Here is a 21010-nt window from a genome sequence, read left to right on the forward strand (position 1 = left end):
ATTCTGAGAATGATTTATGCAAAAATTGCATAGCTCTTGTTTGGATACAAATAACATCTCTTATACAGTTCATTTCTCATGAAAGAGAAACTTGATTTTGGAGCTGCGCCCCCCAAACCTGGTCCTGATTACTGCTTCAACTCCTGTTTATATAATTCTACACAGTTTTGGCAGGATTCAAGAGCACATACCAGGGTGTTGGCTTTTATGAATCTCCCGAGATGCGAATGTCACGCTGACTGGATGAACTCTGGCCACAGATCCCAGACATGCACAATGACTCTATTTATTCCGACTTGGCTGCCTGGATGCAGATTGACTCTGTGTGTAATAAATTTTCACAGCCCCAAGAACCTCCACATCAACCAAGCCAAGGCTGAGAAGACAAACACACCTAGTGGAACTGGGCTGCGTTTCACCCAGTTATTCTGTCAGAGCTCACTGATGGGTGACATGCGCTGTCAATGCCTTTAAGGTTTTTCCCTTCTGGTGTTCTCAAAACCCTGCTCTCTGTTACAAAGTTGCCATATTAAACAAAACAAGGGTTGGGGGGAGATGGACAGAAATCTGCTTTTAATAGTTTACCCCACACTGCTATGAGTCCTCAGAGGCCTCTACGGGACAGGGCTGAGAACTGTGACTAGTTGTTTGCCACTTCAACAGAGACCACATGAAACGCAATGGCTCTTGTCTCATCCGGCACTCAGCGGGGACTCACCTGTAGTCTGGACATACTAGAGGCATGAGGTTTTAGCTTCTCCCTGACAGACAAGATTATTACTCTCTGCATTATAAATAAGAAAATAATTGCCTCTTTAGCTTGCAGATTTATGTTAATGACACAGATATCTATTAAATTAATTGTACGCTCTCCAAATATTGATTGGGGATTAAAAGGTAACTTTCCTTCATTGTGTTGAGAAATCAATTAGGCCAATAGAGAAATTCCCCTCTACAGATTAAATCCAATGATCACTGCCTGTAAAGTTAAAACAGTCAGTTTAAGTGGATAAACTACACCCATTTAAAGAGAAAAATGCACTTATATAATTAAAACGAAAAGGCTGCCCAGTCTGTGTGGATAATGTGATTACTCGGAGCTGCAGGCAGACATCGCCGTTCAGTGTGGATGGCTGCTCCCTCGATAGCTGTCCCTGAGCTACGGATTTGTCATGGTGCTTGCAGCTGACACTGTCTCAGCTACAGCTTGCCAAAAGTCTCCAGCATTTGTCCTTTTCCTCTTGCCTCAGCTGTGATGACTCTACCTAGAAATTTGCTCAGTCTCACTTCCTAAACCGTCCCAGACTCAAGAGGGTGAGATGGCCACTTTGACTAAATGGTCAGACACCCGTGTGTGTTCCTCCTCCCCCCACACCCATCAGGCTGACGGTGCCTCCACATATTGTTTCACCCAGTTTCCTTCACATTTTCCCAGGGAACAACTAAACATTGGAATCTGTGACATACACATCCAAACAAGAAATGTCGTTCTCTGGTCTGCTCGAACCTCACCGAGTGGAAGCAGTCTGATGACAGCTTGCTTTCATTTCAAAGGTGTCACAACCAACTTATCAAGTAAACAGAAGTACAATTCTGGTGCCTTTGCGAGGGGACAGTGAGGAGATCCGGTCTCTCGGCTTCGGGGACTCCAGCCTGAGATGGCTTACAGAACTTACATTCTAATAGTGCTCGGCATGATGAGTGTGTAAGGAATGGTGTAGAGTCCTCAGCGAGTCAAGGCTATATGTGAATGTATGGTTGCTTTATGATATTGAGCCTTATACTTTTTTTCCTGTCATTCATTCAATGTTTGGGATTTAGTAATGGGCAACAAAGGCAGGACAAAGATCATCTCAGCTTCTGGACACTAGTAGGAACTGTAGGAACGGGTCTCAATTTAAGACAGCGCCCTGTGATTATTTATGCATCTGTTCAACAGACAGAGTGTCTACTGAGCCAGCCAGTCTCTGTCCTCAGGGATCTTCCAGCTTTGTTTATAGGAGCAGTTACCGTTAAAAGTGAATACATACAGTATAGTTGAAATTAGGGTGAGGTCCAGGAGAAAGAGTAATATTACTGAGCAAAAGGACATTCCAGAGTCTCTCTGAGGACGTGAAATGATGCTGTACCTTCGGGATGCACTGGTGTCAACCAGGCAAGACACACAGCAGAAGCCTTTGGATGCTCTGCGGCAGCTGGGCATGGCTTGTTGGAGGAGCTGAAGGAGGGCCCACGAATGCGGAAGTGCTGGGAAGTTGGGAGAGAAGGGGAGGCATGAACAAGGCCAGACTGCAGGTTAGTGGGGGCCATGCTGGGACCCCTGCATTTCTTTCCAGGTGGGAGAGGAAATTCATTTCAGATTTTAGATTAAAAAAAAAATGATTTGGGAGCCAGAGAGCTAGCTGGGTTAAGAGCACTTGCTGTTCTTGTACAGGACCAGTGTTTGGTTCCCAGCACACATACTGGGCAGCATGCAAGTGCCTGCTAACTCCAGTTCTAGGGGATATGATGCCCCTCCTGGCCTCGTCAGGTACTGCATGCATGAAGTGCACATATAAGCATCGAGATACACACATAAATGAAACTTCAAAAAAAAAAAGTAATGATTTGATCTGATGTACATTTTTAAAAGATCACTGAGGACAAACTATATTATAGATGTCAGAGAACAAGGTGACAGTTCCCACAAGCTGGTTTAAACTACTCAGGATGGGAAGGGGTTGATGTACTAATATTTAATTTTGGAAGTTAAATTTATAGAAGGCAGAGAAGAAAAGAGTGTTTGAATGAGGAACGAGGTGTTATCAAGACTGGATCCTGTGGGTTTAGGCTTGAACAGTGGGCATCTGGGCATGCTAGGTCTGAAAAAGGGAACAACCACAAGACAAACATATTTGAGTAACAGGGGGTGGCAGAACCCAGAAGTTCAGTTTGGCATGGCTTGAGTTTGGAATGTTTGTGAGACAATCAAATAGAAAACTTAAGTATGTCTGTATTTTGGTAGAGTGCTTTGAGTTGAGACTGCATAGAAGTTGCCATTATAGAAAAACTGAAGGTCTCTGGGGGTGGGGAGGGGACATGAGGATGCCCAAAGACAAGAACTAGAAAGTAAAAAGTAGGAAGGAATCCTTTCAGACTCTAATACCTGGTGGAGACTGAGCACTTGGCAAAACACTAGAAGGAGCATGGTGGGGGGAGAGGGAAGGGGCACAGGTGAGGGGGGAGAGGTACAGGTGAGATGGTGAAGGGCACAGGTTGGGGGAGGGGAACAGGTAAGTGGGGGAGGGGTACAGGTGAAAGGGTGAAGGACACAGGTGAGGGGGAAGGGAGGAGCACAGGCAAGGGGCAGGGAAAGGCATTGGTGAGGTGGGGAGGGGCACAGGTGAGGGAGAGGGGCACACTGCAATGTCACTTTTCTGGTAAGGCAAGGGATGAAGAGACAGGTATTTGGGTATTTGGGTACTGGTGGTTTCTGAGTAGCAGAATGTGATGCGAGAGTCATCCTTAGGGGAAAGGCAGAACAAAGAACGAGTTCCAAAGCTGCAGAGGAAATGGGACAAACTTTTGATAGGACTGGCAGCACGCTCTTGTGACAGGAGGGAAGGAGGTCAACCCAGGAGGAAGATGAGACCAGATGTAGCAGGCAGATGAGGTCAGCCACGGGGCTCAGCATGGAGATGAGGAACTACAGGACAGGACTCGGCTCTTTCCCAACCTTAGGAGCACTGAGCACCTGAGCAGCTGAGGGATGACAAGCGTCACAAGTCTGAGGTCTGTCTGGGCTACTGTGGGACACTCTTACGCACTGCCACAGAACCCCAGATGTTAGAGTTAGATTCCATGTTTGTCAAGTTTTCGACGGAAGTAACTATAGGCTATTAATGGAGAAGAAGCATAAGACGGCAGTGTCTATACAACGCAATACAAATGCCTCCATCAAAGGCTGTATAAAGTGATGAGCATGTGTGTGTGTGTGTGTACATGTGTGTGAGTGAATACATATTCATGCATGTATGTTTGTATGTGTGTGCGTGTGCACACTTGTGCATATGTGTATGTGTGTACACCTGTGTGTGTGCACATGTGTGTGTATGTGTGCACTCGTGCGTGTGCTTGTGTGCATGTGTGTATGAGCATGTGTGTGTGTATTCATATATTTGTATGCCTGTGCATTCATGTGTGTTTGTGCGTGTATGTCTGTGTGTGCATGTGTGCGTGTGTGTAGGCCAGAGATCCATGTTGGGTATCATCCACCTTCACCCGACTGTGGGAGTAACATGGCCTCATGATCCTGGATTGTATACCTCCGGTGTGAGCCCAAATAAACCTTCCTTGAGCTGCTCCTGAAGGCGTTTGTCACAGTAGCAGGAAGAGCAAGGGACGTAGGGACTTCTAACTTCACAAGTGGAGCACTGAAGGACTCTGTGGTTGGATAGCTGGGCCAATGCTGCTGAGCGCCTCAGCAGCTGAGCAGGGACCTGGAGCCTGCAGTAATGTTTCAGTGGTCATCTTTCCTCAACTCAGCTTCTGTCTTCTAAGAGAATAATGGCGGTTGGGAGGTAAGCCAGAAAAAATGTGTGTTAAATGCACCAGAGTGGGAGGTTGACAGTCGGCAACCTGAGGCTCTTAGGGACATCTTTTCTTCTTCTTCTTCTTGTCCTTGTCCTTGTCCTTCTCCTCCTCCTCCTTCTTCTTTTTTAAGGTGATCACACAGGCCAGCTGGACCAATATTTATAAAGACAACCAGGTAGTTTCTCAGGGAAGGAAAAAAACTGCAAAGGTTTTTTGAAAAGATTTTTGGGAAGGAGGCGATCTCTGGTTATACCTGGAAACAAATGTGTCATCGTCTCATGGTGTCAGAGAAATAAAATGTGTTTCATATACATGTAGACTACATGCTTTCAGGGGAAGTCTTATCGTTAGTCTTTTTCTAAAAGTAGGGAAATTCCTCCAAGGCTCGGGGAGCACCGGGGAAGACAGGGAGGAAAGAATATCAAGCTGGACGTCAGGGAGTAGGCGGTCAAGCACTACCTTCCGGGTGTAAGCTACCAGTCACAAACCCACGATCCTGCAGCAGCTACAGTAGCCTAAGCTGGGAAGGCATGAGAACGGGCCTGCCAACAGCCAATCATGGGTTAGGAAGAACTCAAGGGGCCCCATCCTTTCCCTGATGAACTGGTGGCAAGGGATGGACTCTAGGGTGAAGGGGACATTATCACTGTCTTCAGCTGAGTCAAAAAGTGAGCTCGCCATGGTGCAAGGCAGAATAAACAGAATACAGTATCTACATGCATAGACCTGTCGGTAAAAAGAGTGGGGGAGTCACAATTTTGTGACTATACAAGAGTATACTTTGGACCCAAATAGAACAACTTAATCTAATTAATGTTGACAATTTAACTTAAATTATCATATGTAAACCCCACTGTCTGGAGTCTTGTTAATGAGTTAGGGAAATACTGTATAAAAATCATTTATTCCGAGTGCTCCTTGTACAAAAGGAGTAAGACACACACTAGGGTCTGGTCGAAAAGCAAGAATAAACAGTCCGACATGTGTATTCATAGTACAGTGTCGCCCGTGTAGACTGGAAAGCCGACAGCAAAGCAAATGATTTGTTTGCCTTTAGAGGACGTGATAGCTCAGCGTTGATAACGAGTTTCTTAAATTGCGTTTTCACTGGAAGTACTTCCTGCAGATAGTTCTGGGAATGTTTTAGCCCGTGAATCCTTTTCCTAATAGAAACCATACACAGATTGCATGCTTGAGAAGGCTTAGCCCATTTGGTACCTAGCTGAGCCTCTCAGTGGCTTAAAACACACACACAGAGGAAATCATTTTCTTCTTAGTCGCTCGCACAGATGAGAAAACAAAATTAGAAATGAATTTCTACTGTGGCTGCTGAGGTGTCTGACTGCCGGCGTTAGACACCTAGAAACAAATCATCCCACTGCTAAAGGCCTCCAAGCTTGAGGCCCCTTCTGCCCGGCTAACCACCCTTTCCTGGGACTCTCTCGGTTTGCCAACCAGGTCCCCAGGTTCCCGGAGTCCTGGCTCATCTGTGTGCCTTAGTTTGTCTCACAAAGAGGAGCACGTCTTCCCTGCCCCCAGCCCACGCTCCACTGACTTTGGCCTCCCGTCTATAAACATTATTTGTATTTGCATGTCTAGACAGCAAATCACGTGCGCAACACTTCACGGTACCTTTGAATCAAGTTCACCATTTCAAAAATCCATTGACTGGCACATGCATTTAGCCCAACATATGAAGATGACATAAAAAAGAGAACTCTTAAATTGTCTTCCTAACCTGTCCTGTTCATCCAAACCCAACAGTGTAGCTGGTGGGGCAGATGAAGGAAGTGGAGGGGAATCTGTCTCTAGTGCTCTTGAAATCTGCTTTAAAGTAAAAACGTTTCCCCGAGATGCAGAAGCGAACGTGATGAATGCTAAGCGGGTATTTTTTCACCTTAACTGACTGATCAGAAGACTATTTATAGCCCCCCTGACTGATGTCTCAAGCTGGTGAATCAACAGCCAGGGAGACTATTTGCAGCGCGTTTATCATTTCAGACAAACAGCCGAGACTGTGCCTGATTATTTTTTATTCATCATCTTTGAGCACCTCTGTGTTCATTCCTTCTCACTGTTAATAACGTCTGTATAAGGCTTCTCAATATTTAATGCTACGGCCTCCTTGCTGCATGCTAATGTGTGTAAGGTCACATGCTTGATCTCGAGAAGGCCAGTTATCTTTGCCAGAAGAAGAAGGAAGAGGAGGACGAAGACGAGGAGGAGGAGGAGGAGGAGGAGGAGGAGGAGGAGGAGGGGGAGGGGGAGGGGGAGGAGGAGAAGGAGAAAAAGGAGGAGGAGGAGGAGAAGGAGGAGGAGGAGAAGGAGGAGGAGGAGGAGGGGGGAGGGAAGGGGGAGGAGGAGGAGAAGGAGGAGGAGAAGGAGGAGGAGGAGAGGGAGGGGGAGGGGGAGGGGGAGGGGAGGAGGAGGAGGAGAAGGAGGAGAGAGAGGAGAAGGAGGAGACGAAGAAGAAGAAGAAGAAGAAGGAGGAGGAGGTGAAGGAGGAGGAGGAAGAAGAAGAAGAAGAAGAAGAAGAAGAAGAAGAGGAGGAGGAGGAGGAGGAGGAAGGAAGGAAGGAAAGAAAGAAGGGGAGAGGGAGGAAGGATCTGTTTCTGAGGGAAGTCTGATTCTATTAGTTTTGTTAGAAACATGATTGTTGGTCTATGCCATTAAAAACAAAAGTCACAGACTGAAATCCTTTAATGGGAACTGAGCTCAAGACATTTCAACAGACTGGACCAACACACAGAAATCCATCAATGGCAGTACAGTGTCCAGTATGGAAGACCAGCTTGGTTCAGTGTCTGTGTCCATTCATTTGTGCCTCATCTACACATGAGAAAGTCTTACCTGCTCACCCTCTTCGTCATCACTGCTTAGCTTAAGGTCGTCTTCCAGAGTTCTGAAAGGGACAAAGAGATTCGGACACTTAGAGCCAAAGTCTTTCAATACTGAAACATCATCTTTCAGGTCTGTGTTTAAGTTCTATTCACACCCTTATACTATATGTGGTTTCTCTCTGATGTACCTAGGGAAGAACAGAGAGTCACATCACAAACATTAACCCTCCTGACAATCTCAGGATGAGATGGCCTCCTTCCGAGTTGGCAGTTTTAGAAAAACAGAACCAAACAGGGGCTGCTCCCTGGGAAGTTTAAATTCCCCAAGTGCTTGTTCAATGATTTCCAGGCTTTGGAGCCCAGCTGGGTCCTCCGGCCTGCTGGGGGATGCTCATGGTAAAGACAGAGGAAGGGCAAGCAGAATTCTGCTAAGAGTCATGCAGCCATTAGTCTTGAGTCACATGACATTCATACAGGCCCTCTGACAGCCCAAGGGCTGGAGAAGTTGTCTCCTCCATGATCTTCTGAGTACAAGGCAATGAACAGCAGGACACTTCTGAAGAGTCTACAAGGGCCCTTTCCACAGGTCACCAGCCACCACCATGCATCCTGACACAAGCAGCGAGTCCATGAAGGCCAATGGTGGACAGAGAAAAGGGAATATGTATCCTAACGTTCTTAGCGGGAAGAACGGTTCTTATCAGTGCTGCTTTGATCAGTTCTTCAGCATAGCAATTTTCAGAGTTGTCCATTGCCAAGGGAATCTTGCTCAGACATGCACTTTCTAAAATGTGTTCTGGGCACACAGAATGGCTCTGCCTCAGAGCAGGGAGAGTCCACTGGCACAGAGTCCAGGGCTTCAGACACTGGTTTGGAAGCTGTCAAGCTCTTGTGCTTAAAGACCTCAATGTCTTCCTTGAAGTCAACCAAATATGCTTATGGCCATAAGGGTCGGTTATAGGCCTATCATAGGAAGATACCTTTATAGTAAATGCTATTTCAGTGACTTTGTGGGTAAACTGTGGTTGTCAGGGCATAGGATCAGTTCTTCCTGAAGAGTCTACATTTTCGGGTAGGTGACTTATGGTGCCCATGTTGGAGATCCTGATTTAGGTTCCACGAGACTAAGAAATAAATTTGTTTCTTTATTTGATCAATATAATTTGGAGTAACAACTGCAATTGAACATGTGCACGTTTGGGCCATTGTCTCCTGTGCATGGGGCAGAAGGAGGCATTTATATTGCATTAGGTATTCTAGGTGCTCTAGGCAAAACTGAAAGCCACAGGAGGATGTGAGTTGGTTACATGTAAATCCAATGCATACTGAAGGGGCTAGAACATCCACAGTTTTTATAGAAGGGGCCAGAGCATCCACAGATTTTATAGAAGGGACCAGAGCGCCCACAGATTTTACTGTATGGGCTAGAATGTCCAAAGATTTTGGACTCAGAGAAAGGTCCTAGAACCCAATCCCCCATGGACATCAAGGGACAACTGTACTTTTGACAATGAGGCAATAGGGCTTCTAAATGTCTAAGTAACCCATATGGATAAATAAATTGAGATACAAAGATGTCACAAGGAAGTCTGCAACTAGGCCAAGTACTCTTGCTCAGGCCTTCTTCCAATGTTGCTACTTTGTGACTACAGTGGGGTAAGATGCTTTAGCTTCTAAAAGAAGGCAGAAATCAAGTCTGCCAGCCCAGTATTTAGGGAGGTCTGCCCTTTGGAGTCAGTGGTGGGTCACACAGTAGAATGGGGTGCAGTGACTAAATCTATGACACAGACAGGATGTGGGTATGTGTGCCTGTGTGCAAGGGCACGTAGCAGGGTCTGCGTATCACAGAGGTCAATTGGCAGGAGTTGTCTCTTTCTACCATGTGGGTTCTAGGGTTTGAACTCAGAATATCAGGCTTGGTTACAAGCTTACTCTCTGAGCCAGACCAAGACAACAACTTCTTATCATTACCATAACATGATACTACTAAGTACAGGGGTCAGCATGTTTGAAGATACTGGCTAACGAGCTCCTCCTTCCACAGAAGGAGAGAGGGTTCAGCAGAGGCAGATCTGTCTGGTGTTGGCCACACACGGACTGTTCCCTTTCTGGAAGTGAGGGGTAAGCCAACAATTGCTGACATGTACTGACTCCTGCAGTCACTGAGTAGAACACACACCACCGCAGAATGCACAGTGCCTTCTAGGGCCGTTTCCTATCCACTTGCCATTGGAGGCAGCTGTGTCATTACATCCACGTCTCAGTGCTTCCGAATCTTCACGCTCTGGCTCGGTAATCCTACCATAGGCACCTACTCCATTTGTCAGCAAACTCAGCGCTCTCACAAGAAAGACTTGGCTACAATCTTTGCAACTTAACATTTGACTACCTAACTTCCTCTCTCTTTTTAAAATCAGATTAAAGGTTTATTTATTTATTTTCTATGACTATGTCACTGACTTCAGACACACCAGAAGAGGGCATCCGGATCCCATTACAGATGGTTGTGAGCCAGCATGTGGTTGCTAGATCTTAACGGCTGAGCCATCTCTCCAGTCCCAAGCATCATTGTCTTTGAGGAGCATGAGAAACAGCTACACTGTAGCCACGCCTACTTTCTTGCAATCTCAGAGCAGAAACAACAGCCCATAACAGGTGCACAACGCTCTCTACTTAGCTCCATCCTGCTGAGGAGCTGCTGACCCACACAGCAAGTGCCTCCTCCTTAGGGTGTACCGACACTGCTCCATGGAGCAGAGCCTTTAATTGGCTTGATTTCCTGGTCACACTTGCCATTTCAGGCTCTGCAAAGACACCTCAGTCTTTTATTTAAAGTTCATTTCATTTTGCTCCCTATTAACGGCTTTAAAAACAAATCTGAGTTTTAATCGCACCATTTGATTTTCAGATTTGTTTCTACAGCAGGAGCTGCCACCATCTCCACCTGCCTGAGATCTGACTATGAATTCATTATGCCTATGTCTGTTCGGAGACAGTTTGTATGAATCTTCATGAAATAGATTTACATATGCAAATATCCATTCTAGAAACTAGTATTTCACAATGGCCTGTATCTTAGAGTTTACGTAGAAGTGATAAAACGCAACCAAAAGCAACTAAAGGAGGAGAGGTTTTATCTCATCTTACAGCTTGTAGACCATCACACAGAGAAGTCAGGCCAGAGACTCAAGGTAGGAAGCTAGAGGCAGTAACAGATGCAGAGGCTATGGAAGAGTGCTGCTTACTGGCTTGCTTCCTGTGGCCTGCTTAGTGTACTTTCAAATATCATCTGGGATTACCAACCTTGGGATGGTACCTCCTATAGTGAGCTACATCTTCCCACATCAATCATAAATCAAGAAAATGCCCAAAAGACTTTCCCACAGGCCAATCAGGTGGGGACACTTTCTCCATGAAGACTTCTACTTCCCAAACAACTCTAACTTGTGTTAAGTTGACATAAAACCATTTAGTACCACTTGCAATTAATAACTGCTGGGAATGAGAAAAATCTATTTTCTCTAATGGAGTGCCCTGTGATGTCTCAACACACACTCTGGGGTAGGCCACATGCCCGGGAATAGTTGACCAACAAAAAAAGAACTCAATTTGTGCTTGTGATTTTTTCATTTGTTTGTTTTTTGGTTTGGTGTGGTTTTATCTTACAGACATGTACACACACACACACACACGCACACACACACACCACACCTTAAAACTTCCCACATAGGAAAGTATTTAGTTAAATCTCTCCCTCTGTCCTTGCCCCCATTCATGACAACCTCCCCAGTTACCAGTGATTGTAGTTTCTCCATGCATTAGAAAGTCAATGTAGATACTAAACATTGGATAAGTGTATGTATCCACACATTAACAAAACAACCACATGCAATGACTGCGATGTTAGCTGGAGTCTCACAGTCTGCCCCGGATGCACCAATCTCCGTGATCTCTGCCTCTGTCTGCTTCCTCCCTTACACAATGCCTGCTCTGGAGTGTACTGCTCTGGTGACTGGCCTTTATGGTCTTTATTGGACAGCGCAGGGCAGAGGTGATGGGAAAGCATGTGGAGACCAGGTAACTTCTGTTGGATGCTGGGTGTTTGCTTTGTTACTCACCTTGCTTGCTCTGATAAAGCAAGCCATCATGGTATGACTGCTTTATGGAGAATGGCTGCCACTGGCTGATAACAACAAGCAACCAAGGCTCTGAGCCCAACGGCCTATAAGGAACTGAATCCGGTCAGTATCCACAGTGGTGAGCTTGGAGGTAGATCTTTCTCCAGTCAAGATGTGGGGAGACCACAGTCCTGGTTGGTATTGTGTGGTATTTGCAGCCCATGATAGACACTGAGCTAGAGGACCCAGCTAAGCCACTCTCAGATTCTTCACCCATGAAACAAAAACATAAAGGATATTACCCTGAGCTTCTAAGTTGAGGGTTATTTCTTAAGCATTACATTAGCAGATTGTATAGTGAATATTTAGTGTGTCTCTTCTTGAAGACTGTTACTAGTGACTTGAGGTAAGCCTTTGTAGCCATCATTCAAGCCATTCAACAGAAGAAATAAGTGAGACATTTTCTAATAGTGATATTAAGAGTAAGTAGGTGAGCCGGGAGTGGTGGCGCACGCCTTTAATCCCAGCATTCGGGAGGCAGAGGCAGGCGGATTTCTGAGTTCGAGGCCAGCCTGGTCTACAAAGTGAACTCCAGGATAGTCAGGGCTATACAGAGAAACCCTGTCTCGAAAAACCAAAAAAAAAAAAAAAAAAAAAAGTATAAGTAGGTGAGATTTTATTTGTGTCAATATGATATTTCTGTATCATAGCATATATATTTTAAGTGCTCAACAGGTACATGTAGGTATTAGGTAACACTTCCATTATTTTTTTCAGAAGGTGAGGGTGCTCAAATTCCCAGCATGCCCTCTGTCTCTCTTCCAGCTCTCTTACACTTACTGATAGGGTGCTTGGGGCAGGCCTGTGGAAGTGACAACGTTGAAAACTGTGTAGCAGCTGAGAGAGGAGCAGAAGGCACATTTCCACTGACTATTCCCTTTGGGTGTGAGCATCCTGGTGCTCACAGTGTCTGAGTCAAATATGTCAGCAGCTCATCTTGGTATTAACCCAGTGAGTCTATGCCTGACACACCACAATGTATGCTCTGATATCACAGAAGCGCCTGGAAATAGAAACCAACACAACTACCACAAGGGTCGGCAGGAAGTGCAGGCTTTGGACAACGAATTTAGGGGCATGTCCTAGACACCCAGGGCAGTAGGCAGCCTTGTGAACACATCTTGTACAATTCTGAGCACCTGGCAAGGGAGTCTGCACACTTCTTACCTGAGCTTGATCCCTCTTCACTCTGGGGTGTAATAAAGGCGCACAGTAAAGCACTGAGGTTATTTGTAATTCTCTGCTTTTTGGCTGTGTATTTCCAAGTGTGTCTTTGGTTGCTCTTTTCACTTGGAATTAGAATTCTTGTCGCTGGAGCTGGGAGGCAGGAGCAAATCGGTTTGAAAAGAGGATAGGGACACGGGGCCCTCTTTTCTTGAGCACCCCATATTTCTTCCCAACAAGTGCCACATGCCATTTGTGTGCTTATGAACAGATGAAGAAACTCCATCTTTTCCATTTAGGGCAATGCAGAGGATAGTGATTAAGGTCGCATTGCCCGAACACATTAGACTTTAAAATCGCTTCTTCCTGAAGAAATTACAGGAAGGGGGGGGGGGGAGTGGGCTACGTACTCTATTGTTTCTATCAAAAGACAACAGGGGCTTAGAAACAACACTTTAACAGGAAATGCTTTCTCCATAATGTGATTTTAAAATTCTTATCTTTGTTACACTGACTTCTAGAAAATGAGTCTCCAAGCTGGTATTCCTGGTCTTAAAGTGTTGAGTTTCTAAAGACAAGTGGATACAAACACAGCGTGTGTAAGAATATGACCCTTTCCTTGGCAGACAACAGAGCAGAGCTCAGAGGTCCAGGCTAGGGATATAAAATGCTCTCGGCCATACAGATCCAACGATGGACACCTCTTTACTGGATCCTTGCTGAAGAGGAACCTGTACTTAATCATAGGGCTAGACATACATAAATTTTTCTAGCTCTAGTCTTTGATGTTGAATATTAACTACTGTCAGTTAATTAATAAGCTTGATTCCTGTTCTGTTTGCTAATGATCTGCTTAATTGGTACCTCCTGAAAGTAAGGGTGTCTTGACGTTAAGAAGGTCATATATACTTAGGATAAGGTTTGCTCTTTGGGCTTGAAATGCCAGCGTCTGCATTTTGTTGTTTCTGACATGTGAAGAGAGTCCCTAATGAAAGGATTTGTTGGAACAGGTAAGCTGGTAGAACTAGGAAGGAGGGAAAACCATAATCTCTCAGTGAACAAATTCACACTTTAAGCTATATCACAGCTTCTGAGAACACCATGACACTATATCACAGCTTCTGAGAATGCCATGATACAGCCACTGTTAAGCTATGTCACAGCTTCTGAGAACACCATGACACAGCCACTACTTAGCTATGTCACAGCTTTTGAGAACGCCATGACACAGCCACGGTTAAGCTTGACTGCACACTGGACCCATTTGGGAATTTTTAAAACTACTGATGCTGGCTTCTACTGTTCCCACATGCTCTGACTTAACAGATCTGAAGTGCAAGCTGGGTGTGCAGACTTCAAAGTTCCCTTGGTGACTCTAAACTGTAGCAAGGGTTAAGAGCCACTGTGAACAGGATGACATTGACTGCATCAGAAGACCTAAAGGTCAGCTCCTGACCTTGCATAATGTCCATGCCTCTAAGGTTTAGTTTTTCCATTAACAAAATGGGATAGATGACAGTCAAGATTCAAAAGAGACAATGTAGGTAAAAGTGTTAAGTCAACTCCACAGCCTTTCAGGGGTGCGCAGTGAAGGATCAGTGTAGACTGCGGTGCTTCTAAACATACTGATTCGAGGGCCACATCCCTCAAGGTTCTGGCTTCGCTGGACTGGCCACAAGCATCAATATTTTTGATAAGTTACAGTGTTCAATCCATTAGTTGAAACCCAATCACCAGCGCTGCGTGGCATGAAGATGGGAGATCATTGAGAGGTGATAGTTATGAATGAGAACAGGGCCATCACCATTGGAAGGTGATAGTTATGAATGAGAATAGGGCTATCATCAATGGGAGGTGATAGTTATGAATGAGAAGAGGGCTATCATGAATGGGATTTCTTCCCTTACAAAGGATCCCAGAGCTGGGCATGCAGCACAGTGGTAAACTGCTTGTGTATCATGAACAAGACGCTAGGTTCAACCTCCAGTTCTTAGAAGCACCATACCAACAAGCCAAGTGCTCAAAGAGATCTATCTTACGAGGCCTCGACCAACAGGTGCAACCTGCGACCTAGAGAGTGCACACCTATCAGATGCCCCTCTAGTGCCTTGCCCTTGGACTGCCTAGCCTGTCGTTGTTTATAACCTACCTAGTCTAATATTCTTTCTAAGATATTCTGTTACAAAAGTCTAAACCGACTGAGCACACGCATCCTACAGAATGCATCCACACTTGAGACTCACGGTCTTAATTCCTACCGGATAACCATCTCACTTTTGTACAGACGCTACCACTAACTCACTGACAGACAAATGGCTCATTCTGTACACAATTTTGTGAACAACTAGCACACCATGCATATTGGAATTGTATATTGACTCACCTGTCTCTACCTTTCCCTCACCTTCTGTTTAAATAATCGAATATTTGAATAAGCATGTATTATGGCTCGGGATGCCATAATACACGCCTCAGTGGTGGGGAACTTGCTTAGCACACAACGCCCCTCAGTTCCATTCCTCTGGCATTTTTATTTTTATTTTTTTAATTTTTTTGAGACAGGGTTTCTCTGTATAGTCCTGGCTGTCCTGGAACTCACTTTGTAGACCAGGCTGGCCTCGAACTCAGAAATCCGCCTGCCTCTGCCTCCCGAGTTCTGGGATTAAAGGCGTGTGCCACCATGCCCGCCTTTTCTCGTAAGGAAGAAAAGGACAATGCTGTGTTTCCTCAGAGCCTAGGATACGCATGACCTCATCATTACCAACTAATTAGCTGAGAGACTGTGATGTAATTTAGAATTCTGCAAGAGTAGTTTTCAGGAATTACAGGTGGCACAGGAGAATCTGCATTATCTCCTGGCCTGCTCTTCAGCTTCTGGGACAACACAGAGATTACTTGGAATACCACATCTTCAGCATGTGGAGCCTCATGGTCATTCCTTCTGTGTCACAAGGGCCAGAGGCCTTGGGACTACAATTCCCAAAAGCCTACATTTGCATGGTTTTTATTTAGGTGTCACCACTGAGAGGTACTTGGAAGGTGCCTGGAAGGTCAGAGACTAACCACCACTGTTGCTCCCAGGGCAGAGAAGCAGCTGTATCAGCTGTAGCACATGGCTGCTGTGACTTCTGCAGTAGCTCCCAGCATCCCTGTGAAAAAATACCTGCAGGCACCATAGGCATCTGAGATTATCGTTAGCAGGTTTCTGCAGTCCCTTGCATTTATTGCTTCTCTGAAAATGACTCTCTGATTACCAACTTCGGCCCATTGGCTCCCTGACCTAAGGTTTCCTAGCCCACCTGATGAGTTTGGAAGCTACTAATTCTTCATGTTAGTGTCTTCCTGCTTGCAATGCCTACAGTGGCTTCTCTTGTCTAGATCAAACTCTGACCTGCTTGTATAATAACCAGGAAGAGGTCGGCAGCAGGGAGCCTGATGCACTCTTTATATCCCTAATCTACCTCCCACTGGTTATGTGCCCTTGTCCAAAGAACCTAAGACTGCTCTGCCTCAGTTTCCTGATCTATAAGGCAGTAAACTGAATCCATTTCCCTTCTAGAAATGCTGTGAGGATTACTCGGGGACAAACGAAGCACATTATTGTGCGTACGACACACAGTGGCCACTCATAATCACTGGAAATTCTGACAGGTATTTTATCAGCCACTCCATATTAACACTGTAATGGCTACAATTTAGGCCCATTTTTATTGTTTCTAGCACAGATCATAGACTGCTAATTTATTCCCCATTTCCAAAGAGCACATTTTAGGAGCTAAAAGCATCAAGTTGCAGAAGTCTCTGTCTTCCAAATGGCTCACTGTTGATTGGGGTCAGTCAGAAAAGAAACCCTTTGAGGTGATGAATATGTTGTCTTCTTTCCTTGGCAGGCAATCATGGCCCTGCTCTCCTTCCTTGTAGGCTTACTCTCTGGCTTGTGAGGGCTCAGTGTTCTGCAATCCTCTTCTGTGTCTGCTTACAAATTCTCTGGTATCCTTTCCAGCCTGCCCTTAAGTGAGCCATGTATCAAAGGAGATCTCTTGCTTCTGTAGGGTCATGGCAGGCACACAGTCCACTCACCATACAGGCGATATCGATGTTAACTCTGCTGGGAGAGTCACCGGCTATAATGGTTTGGGTAAGAAATGTTCCCTATGGGTGGTGTGTGGAAATACTTGGTCCTTGGCTGGCAGTGCCATGGGAAGCTGAGAAACTCCTGGGACAAGGCTAGCAGAAGGCCTTTAGAGCAGGCCCTACTGATGTAACCATTACTCTGCTTCTGGTTCCCCCTGCTTCTTGATATTCAAGATGGGAAGGAACAATAGCATCCAGCTCCCACGGCCCATCCCTACTAGGATACATTGTATTCGTTTATTCCTTAAATTGTCTGTCAGGATTTCTGGCATAACAACAAAAAAGTAACTAATACATCCATGTCGTGAGGAAAGTTCTGATAGCTAAGGCCTAAAGTTATAAAAATAAGGCTTTCCAATCCCTGAACCCACTTAATTTGTATGTTCCCCAGCTCTATCTTGAGAATACCTCCCTGTTTTGGATATTCATGAGGCCATTTACATTTCATAAAATGCTCACTGTGGTGACACAGACCTGTAATCCCAGCACTTGGTAGAGGCAGGGACAGGGGCAAAGGACAGAGGGAGGGGAGCAGAAGGTACGGGGAGGGGGAGGGGCAGGGGGAAGGGGAGGGGGAGGGGCAGGGGAAGGGGGCAGGGGCAGGGGGCAGAGGCAGACCTGAGGATCAGGAGTTTAAGGAAATCCTTTACTATCTAGCATTTTTTGAGGCCAGCTTGGGCTACAAGAGATACTGTCTCAAAATACCAATCAACCAACAAATCAACCAAGATCCATGGAAGCAGTCCAACAACTTTGTCCTATTCTGTGGGGAGTCTGTGCTGGGAACGGGTCTGGAACTGGATTCTGCTGAGACACACCCAGCCAACGGTCTAGGTCCTAGACTACAGACCCTCAGGACTTTTTGCTTCTTACGACTTGGCAGCTTTTACATGATCCACTAATCCTCTCTGCTGCAATGTAATAAGCTTGTCATTTAAATGTAAAGAGGAGAAAAAGACTTTCATGCTCCATATTAAGGAAAATGCATCCCATTAGCCATTCATTGGACTTGGAGATTGGTATATGATCCTCTAACTAAGGCATTCGCATGAATTCGGCTTTAATGTTAACACTCTTGTAATATGTTGCATATTATGTCTGATACTTCCAGACTTTTTCATTATGAAAGTAATCCAGGTGGCCTGAATATATAAAACTACAATTTGAAAAAAAGAAAAGAAAAAAAAAAAACCCTCATCTACAGAAGGACTAATTCAGCACTTAAAAAAAAAGAGAATAGACTTGAAAATGAGGTCAGCTATATTAAATGTCCTAAGCCCAGTATCAGATATATACAGCTGGCTCTTGCCAAAGGAAGTATGATAGCTCAGTCAACAGGAATCACTCTCCAGCATCTTTTGAAGGTGGGGTGTTAGCTTATGGAAAAAGAGAACACATCAAACAATCTGTGTAAATATAGAAACTGTTCCATCTATTACAGACAAGGTTCTTACTACAGGGTTGGAAGCAGGGCTTCCCCAGACCGGTTGAAGCCTCCTTAATTCGCACCTCAAGGTTCTGCACCAGCTATGTTGGGTTTAAGCAGAACACAGCTACAGCAGGAGTCATTTGTTACCCATCCCACATTTTTATATATCCATCTGTTGGACTTCCAGAGTGCTGAGAAGAATCTTAAGTGGCAGGAGAATAAGTCAGGCAGAAGATTTTCGGTGGGCAGTTGGATCTCTGGGACGGATCCCGACAGTGGAATAGCACCACTGCTGCTGCTTAGGAAAAGCATCGGGCAGTTTTGATGAACACGGCCATCATGCTGGAAGGCAAGGCGTGAATCCTGCCTACGTGGGTCTGTTCCGTGATGGAGGGCAGGGAGCAGGAAGTAAAACAGACAGGGTCACAGTTCAGAAATGCTTATCTATCCCTGTTTTTGATGAGTCGAGAATCTTGAGAAATACATTTTGATTAAAACAGCAGAAAACCAATTGCTTTAAGGCCAATTTTAAGCAATATCTATGGGTGAAGCTTGTCTTTGAAAACACTTTTCATTTTAGGCACACTTTGTACCCTCTAGGACTCAGGGCTTCAGCTAGCATATTTCTTTCTGAATGTCGACCCTGTGGCCTAGCATGAGTCTCCTTCCTGCCCATGGCTACACATTTCTCTAAGCCCTATACCATTGGCCCTGGTTGTGAGAAATCACATTGCATCTTGAGGGGCTACTCACATTCTGCCACATTCTAACAGGTCTCTAAGTTTTTTGCAACCTACAATTGTAGAAAATATGAATAAATAAAGCCCTAGCAACAGCCACAGTGATCCTGGAGGAATGACGGCCCTGGGGCTTTTCAGCTGCAGTGTGAACTCCGAGGGTGGACAAGTGAATCTGTGTCTTATCTCATTGCAGAAGAGCTCTTAGCCAGGACCCTGAGGGCCTGATGGGGATGCAGAGATGGGCATGCCTGATTGATGGCATGCAACATTACCTCTCATGGGTCCTTAGCACAGAAGCTTGCCTTGCTGAGAGCACAGCGTCACTGGCTTCTACCTGACATCGGTACTGGCCTTGATATACCTATATACTGAGGCAGGGTCTCAGTCTCAGCTCACAGATTCAGCTAGCTTAGCTATCCACCTTGTTCTGGGGATTCCTTGTCCCCGCCTCCTGAGCTCTGGGACTGGCAGGGAAAGCTGCCACACAGATGCCCAACACCTGAGTACACGTCCCTGTGCTTCTGTGGCAAGCAATGTTCATGCTGAGCCCTGCCCCTGGCTCCATCGAGAGTTCCTTGAATGTTCTAAGTGTAGAGTACTAGACTCAGAATACGTAGAAGGCTCTAGAAGATCCTGAAGTACAATAGCTGTATGGCAAAGACAAGTATTCTTAACAGAAATTCCCTTCCTGCTGTAACCTCTCTGCTGTCACCTACATTTACATTTTAAACAAATAGTTAAATGTATATGAACGAGGATTTTGTAGATATGGTACTTTTTTTTACTTTGGGGTACTGCAAATTGAATCTAGGGCCTGCCCCCCCCCCCACCATCCCGAGCTACACACACATCCACTCTTGTATTCATTGGTTCCGTTCGGCCAGGGACAGGCTGCAGAAGTGCTCCCTAAACAGAACTGTACTCTGGGTCAGCAGGAGAAGCGGGTTTGTCTGATGATCTGGAGCAGGGGCAGCGGCGCGGCATTTTAAGTCAGAGAGCGCAGAGGGAGTGCTTGCTCACTGTCATCCCTGACTGCTGCTTTCAGAACTGTGCCCCATGCCAGAGGCTGTGGGCATTTGCCTGCATGACATTCTGAAGTGAGGATCCAGCAACCAGCAGGGACAAGTCGGGGCTTAAGGAGAAAACTCATGTTGGAAACTAGCGGGTCACCTGTTGTTACTTCAAAACAAACATTTGCAAGTTTTGGATTTCTAGGGAAGTTTTGAAGACGGTACAGAAACACATAGAGTTCTACAGCCACAGTGATACCTGTTAGGATGCCCTGTCTTCAGGGCAGTATGAGTGTGAGCATCAGAAGCAACCACTGGTTTTTCAGTTAGCAGTATTCAAAGGAATGATATGCTAATCAACACATTACTGATAAGCACTGTGTTTTACCCTATAGGCTCATGTGCTCTGAGCGTGGTTAACATCAATAGAGCTACGCCAAGATGGCCGTTGACACAGGTGCGTTAGTTACATCCCTGACAGGACTGTTCACACTCAGTACCGATTTCCATTACTGTCTAGATCTAATGTTGACTATAATTTGCCACAGATGAGCTAGTATTGACATATCAACTTAAGTCTACACCTATTTTCAAAGTTTTTACTTGTTACCTAATGGTCCCCCACCTTGGGATAGGGGTGGGCAGTATGTTTCTCTCTAACTGAGATGTCCTCAAACTCACCCTGCCTCAGCCTCCTAAGTGCTGAGCTCACACAGGTAAGCCCTAGCTCTTGGATCTAATGTTCCCTTTCTGTCCTGAGCTCACACAGGTAAGCCATAGCTCAGAATGGTATATCTAGTCATCTTGCCTTGGTAGAATCCTCTTAATTGTGATGGCTTCTTGAACGTGGGTTTTTAACGTTTTGACTGTCCTGAGGAGAGGGGCTGTATATTTAACACAATGCTCCACATCTGGCTTATGTGCTGGTTTTCTTTTGTCTACA

General features: G+C 45.4%; 1 protein-coding gene across 7 annotated transcripts in view; it reads right to left on the bottom strand.

Annotated features, from left to right (window-relative positions):
• The window catches only part of Aff3 (AF4/FMR2 family, member 3), a 454786-nt gene that overhangs the window by 86895 nt on the left and 346881 nt on the right, over nucleotides 1-21010 (bottom strand). For all 7 annotated transcript variants that reach the window (XM_030251556.1, XM_006495737.4, XM_011238447.3 and 4 more), the window contains one exon: nucleotides 7423-7474. In XM_030251556.1, the coding sequence (XP_030107416.1) occupies nucleotides 7423-7474 (52 nt within the window). The remainder of the gene's footprint in view (nucleotides 1-7422; nucleotides 7475-21010) is intronic.

This window comes from Mus musculus, chromosome 1, assembly GCF_000001635.26.
Source record: "Mus musculus strain C57BL/6J chromosome 1, GRCm38.p6 C57BL/6J".
Lineage (NCBI taxonomy): Eukaryota > Metazoa > Chordata > Mammalia > Rodentia > Muridae > Mus > Mus musculus.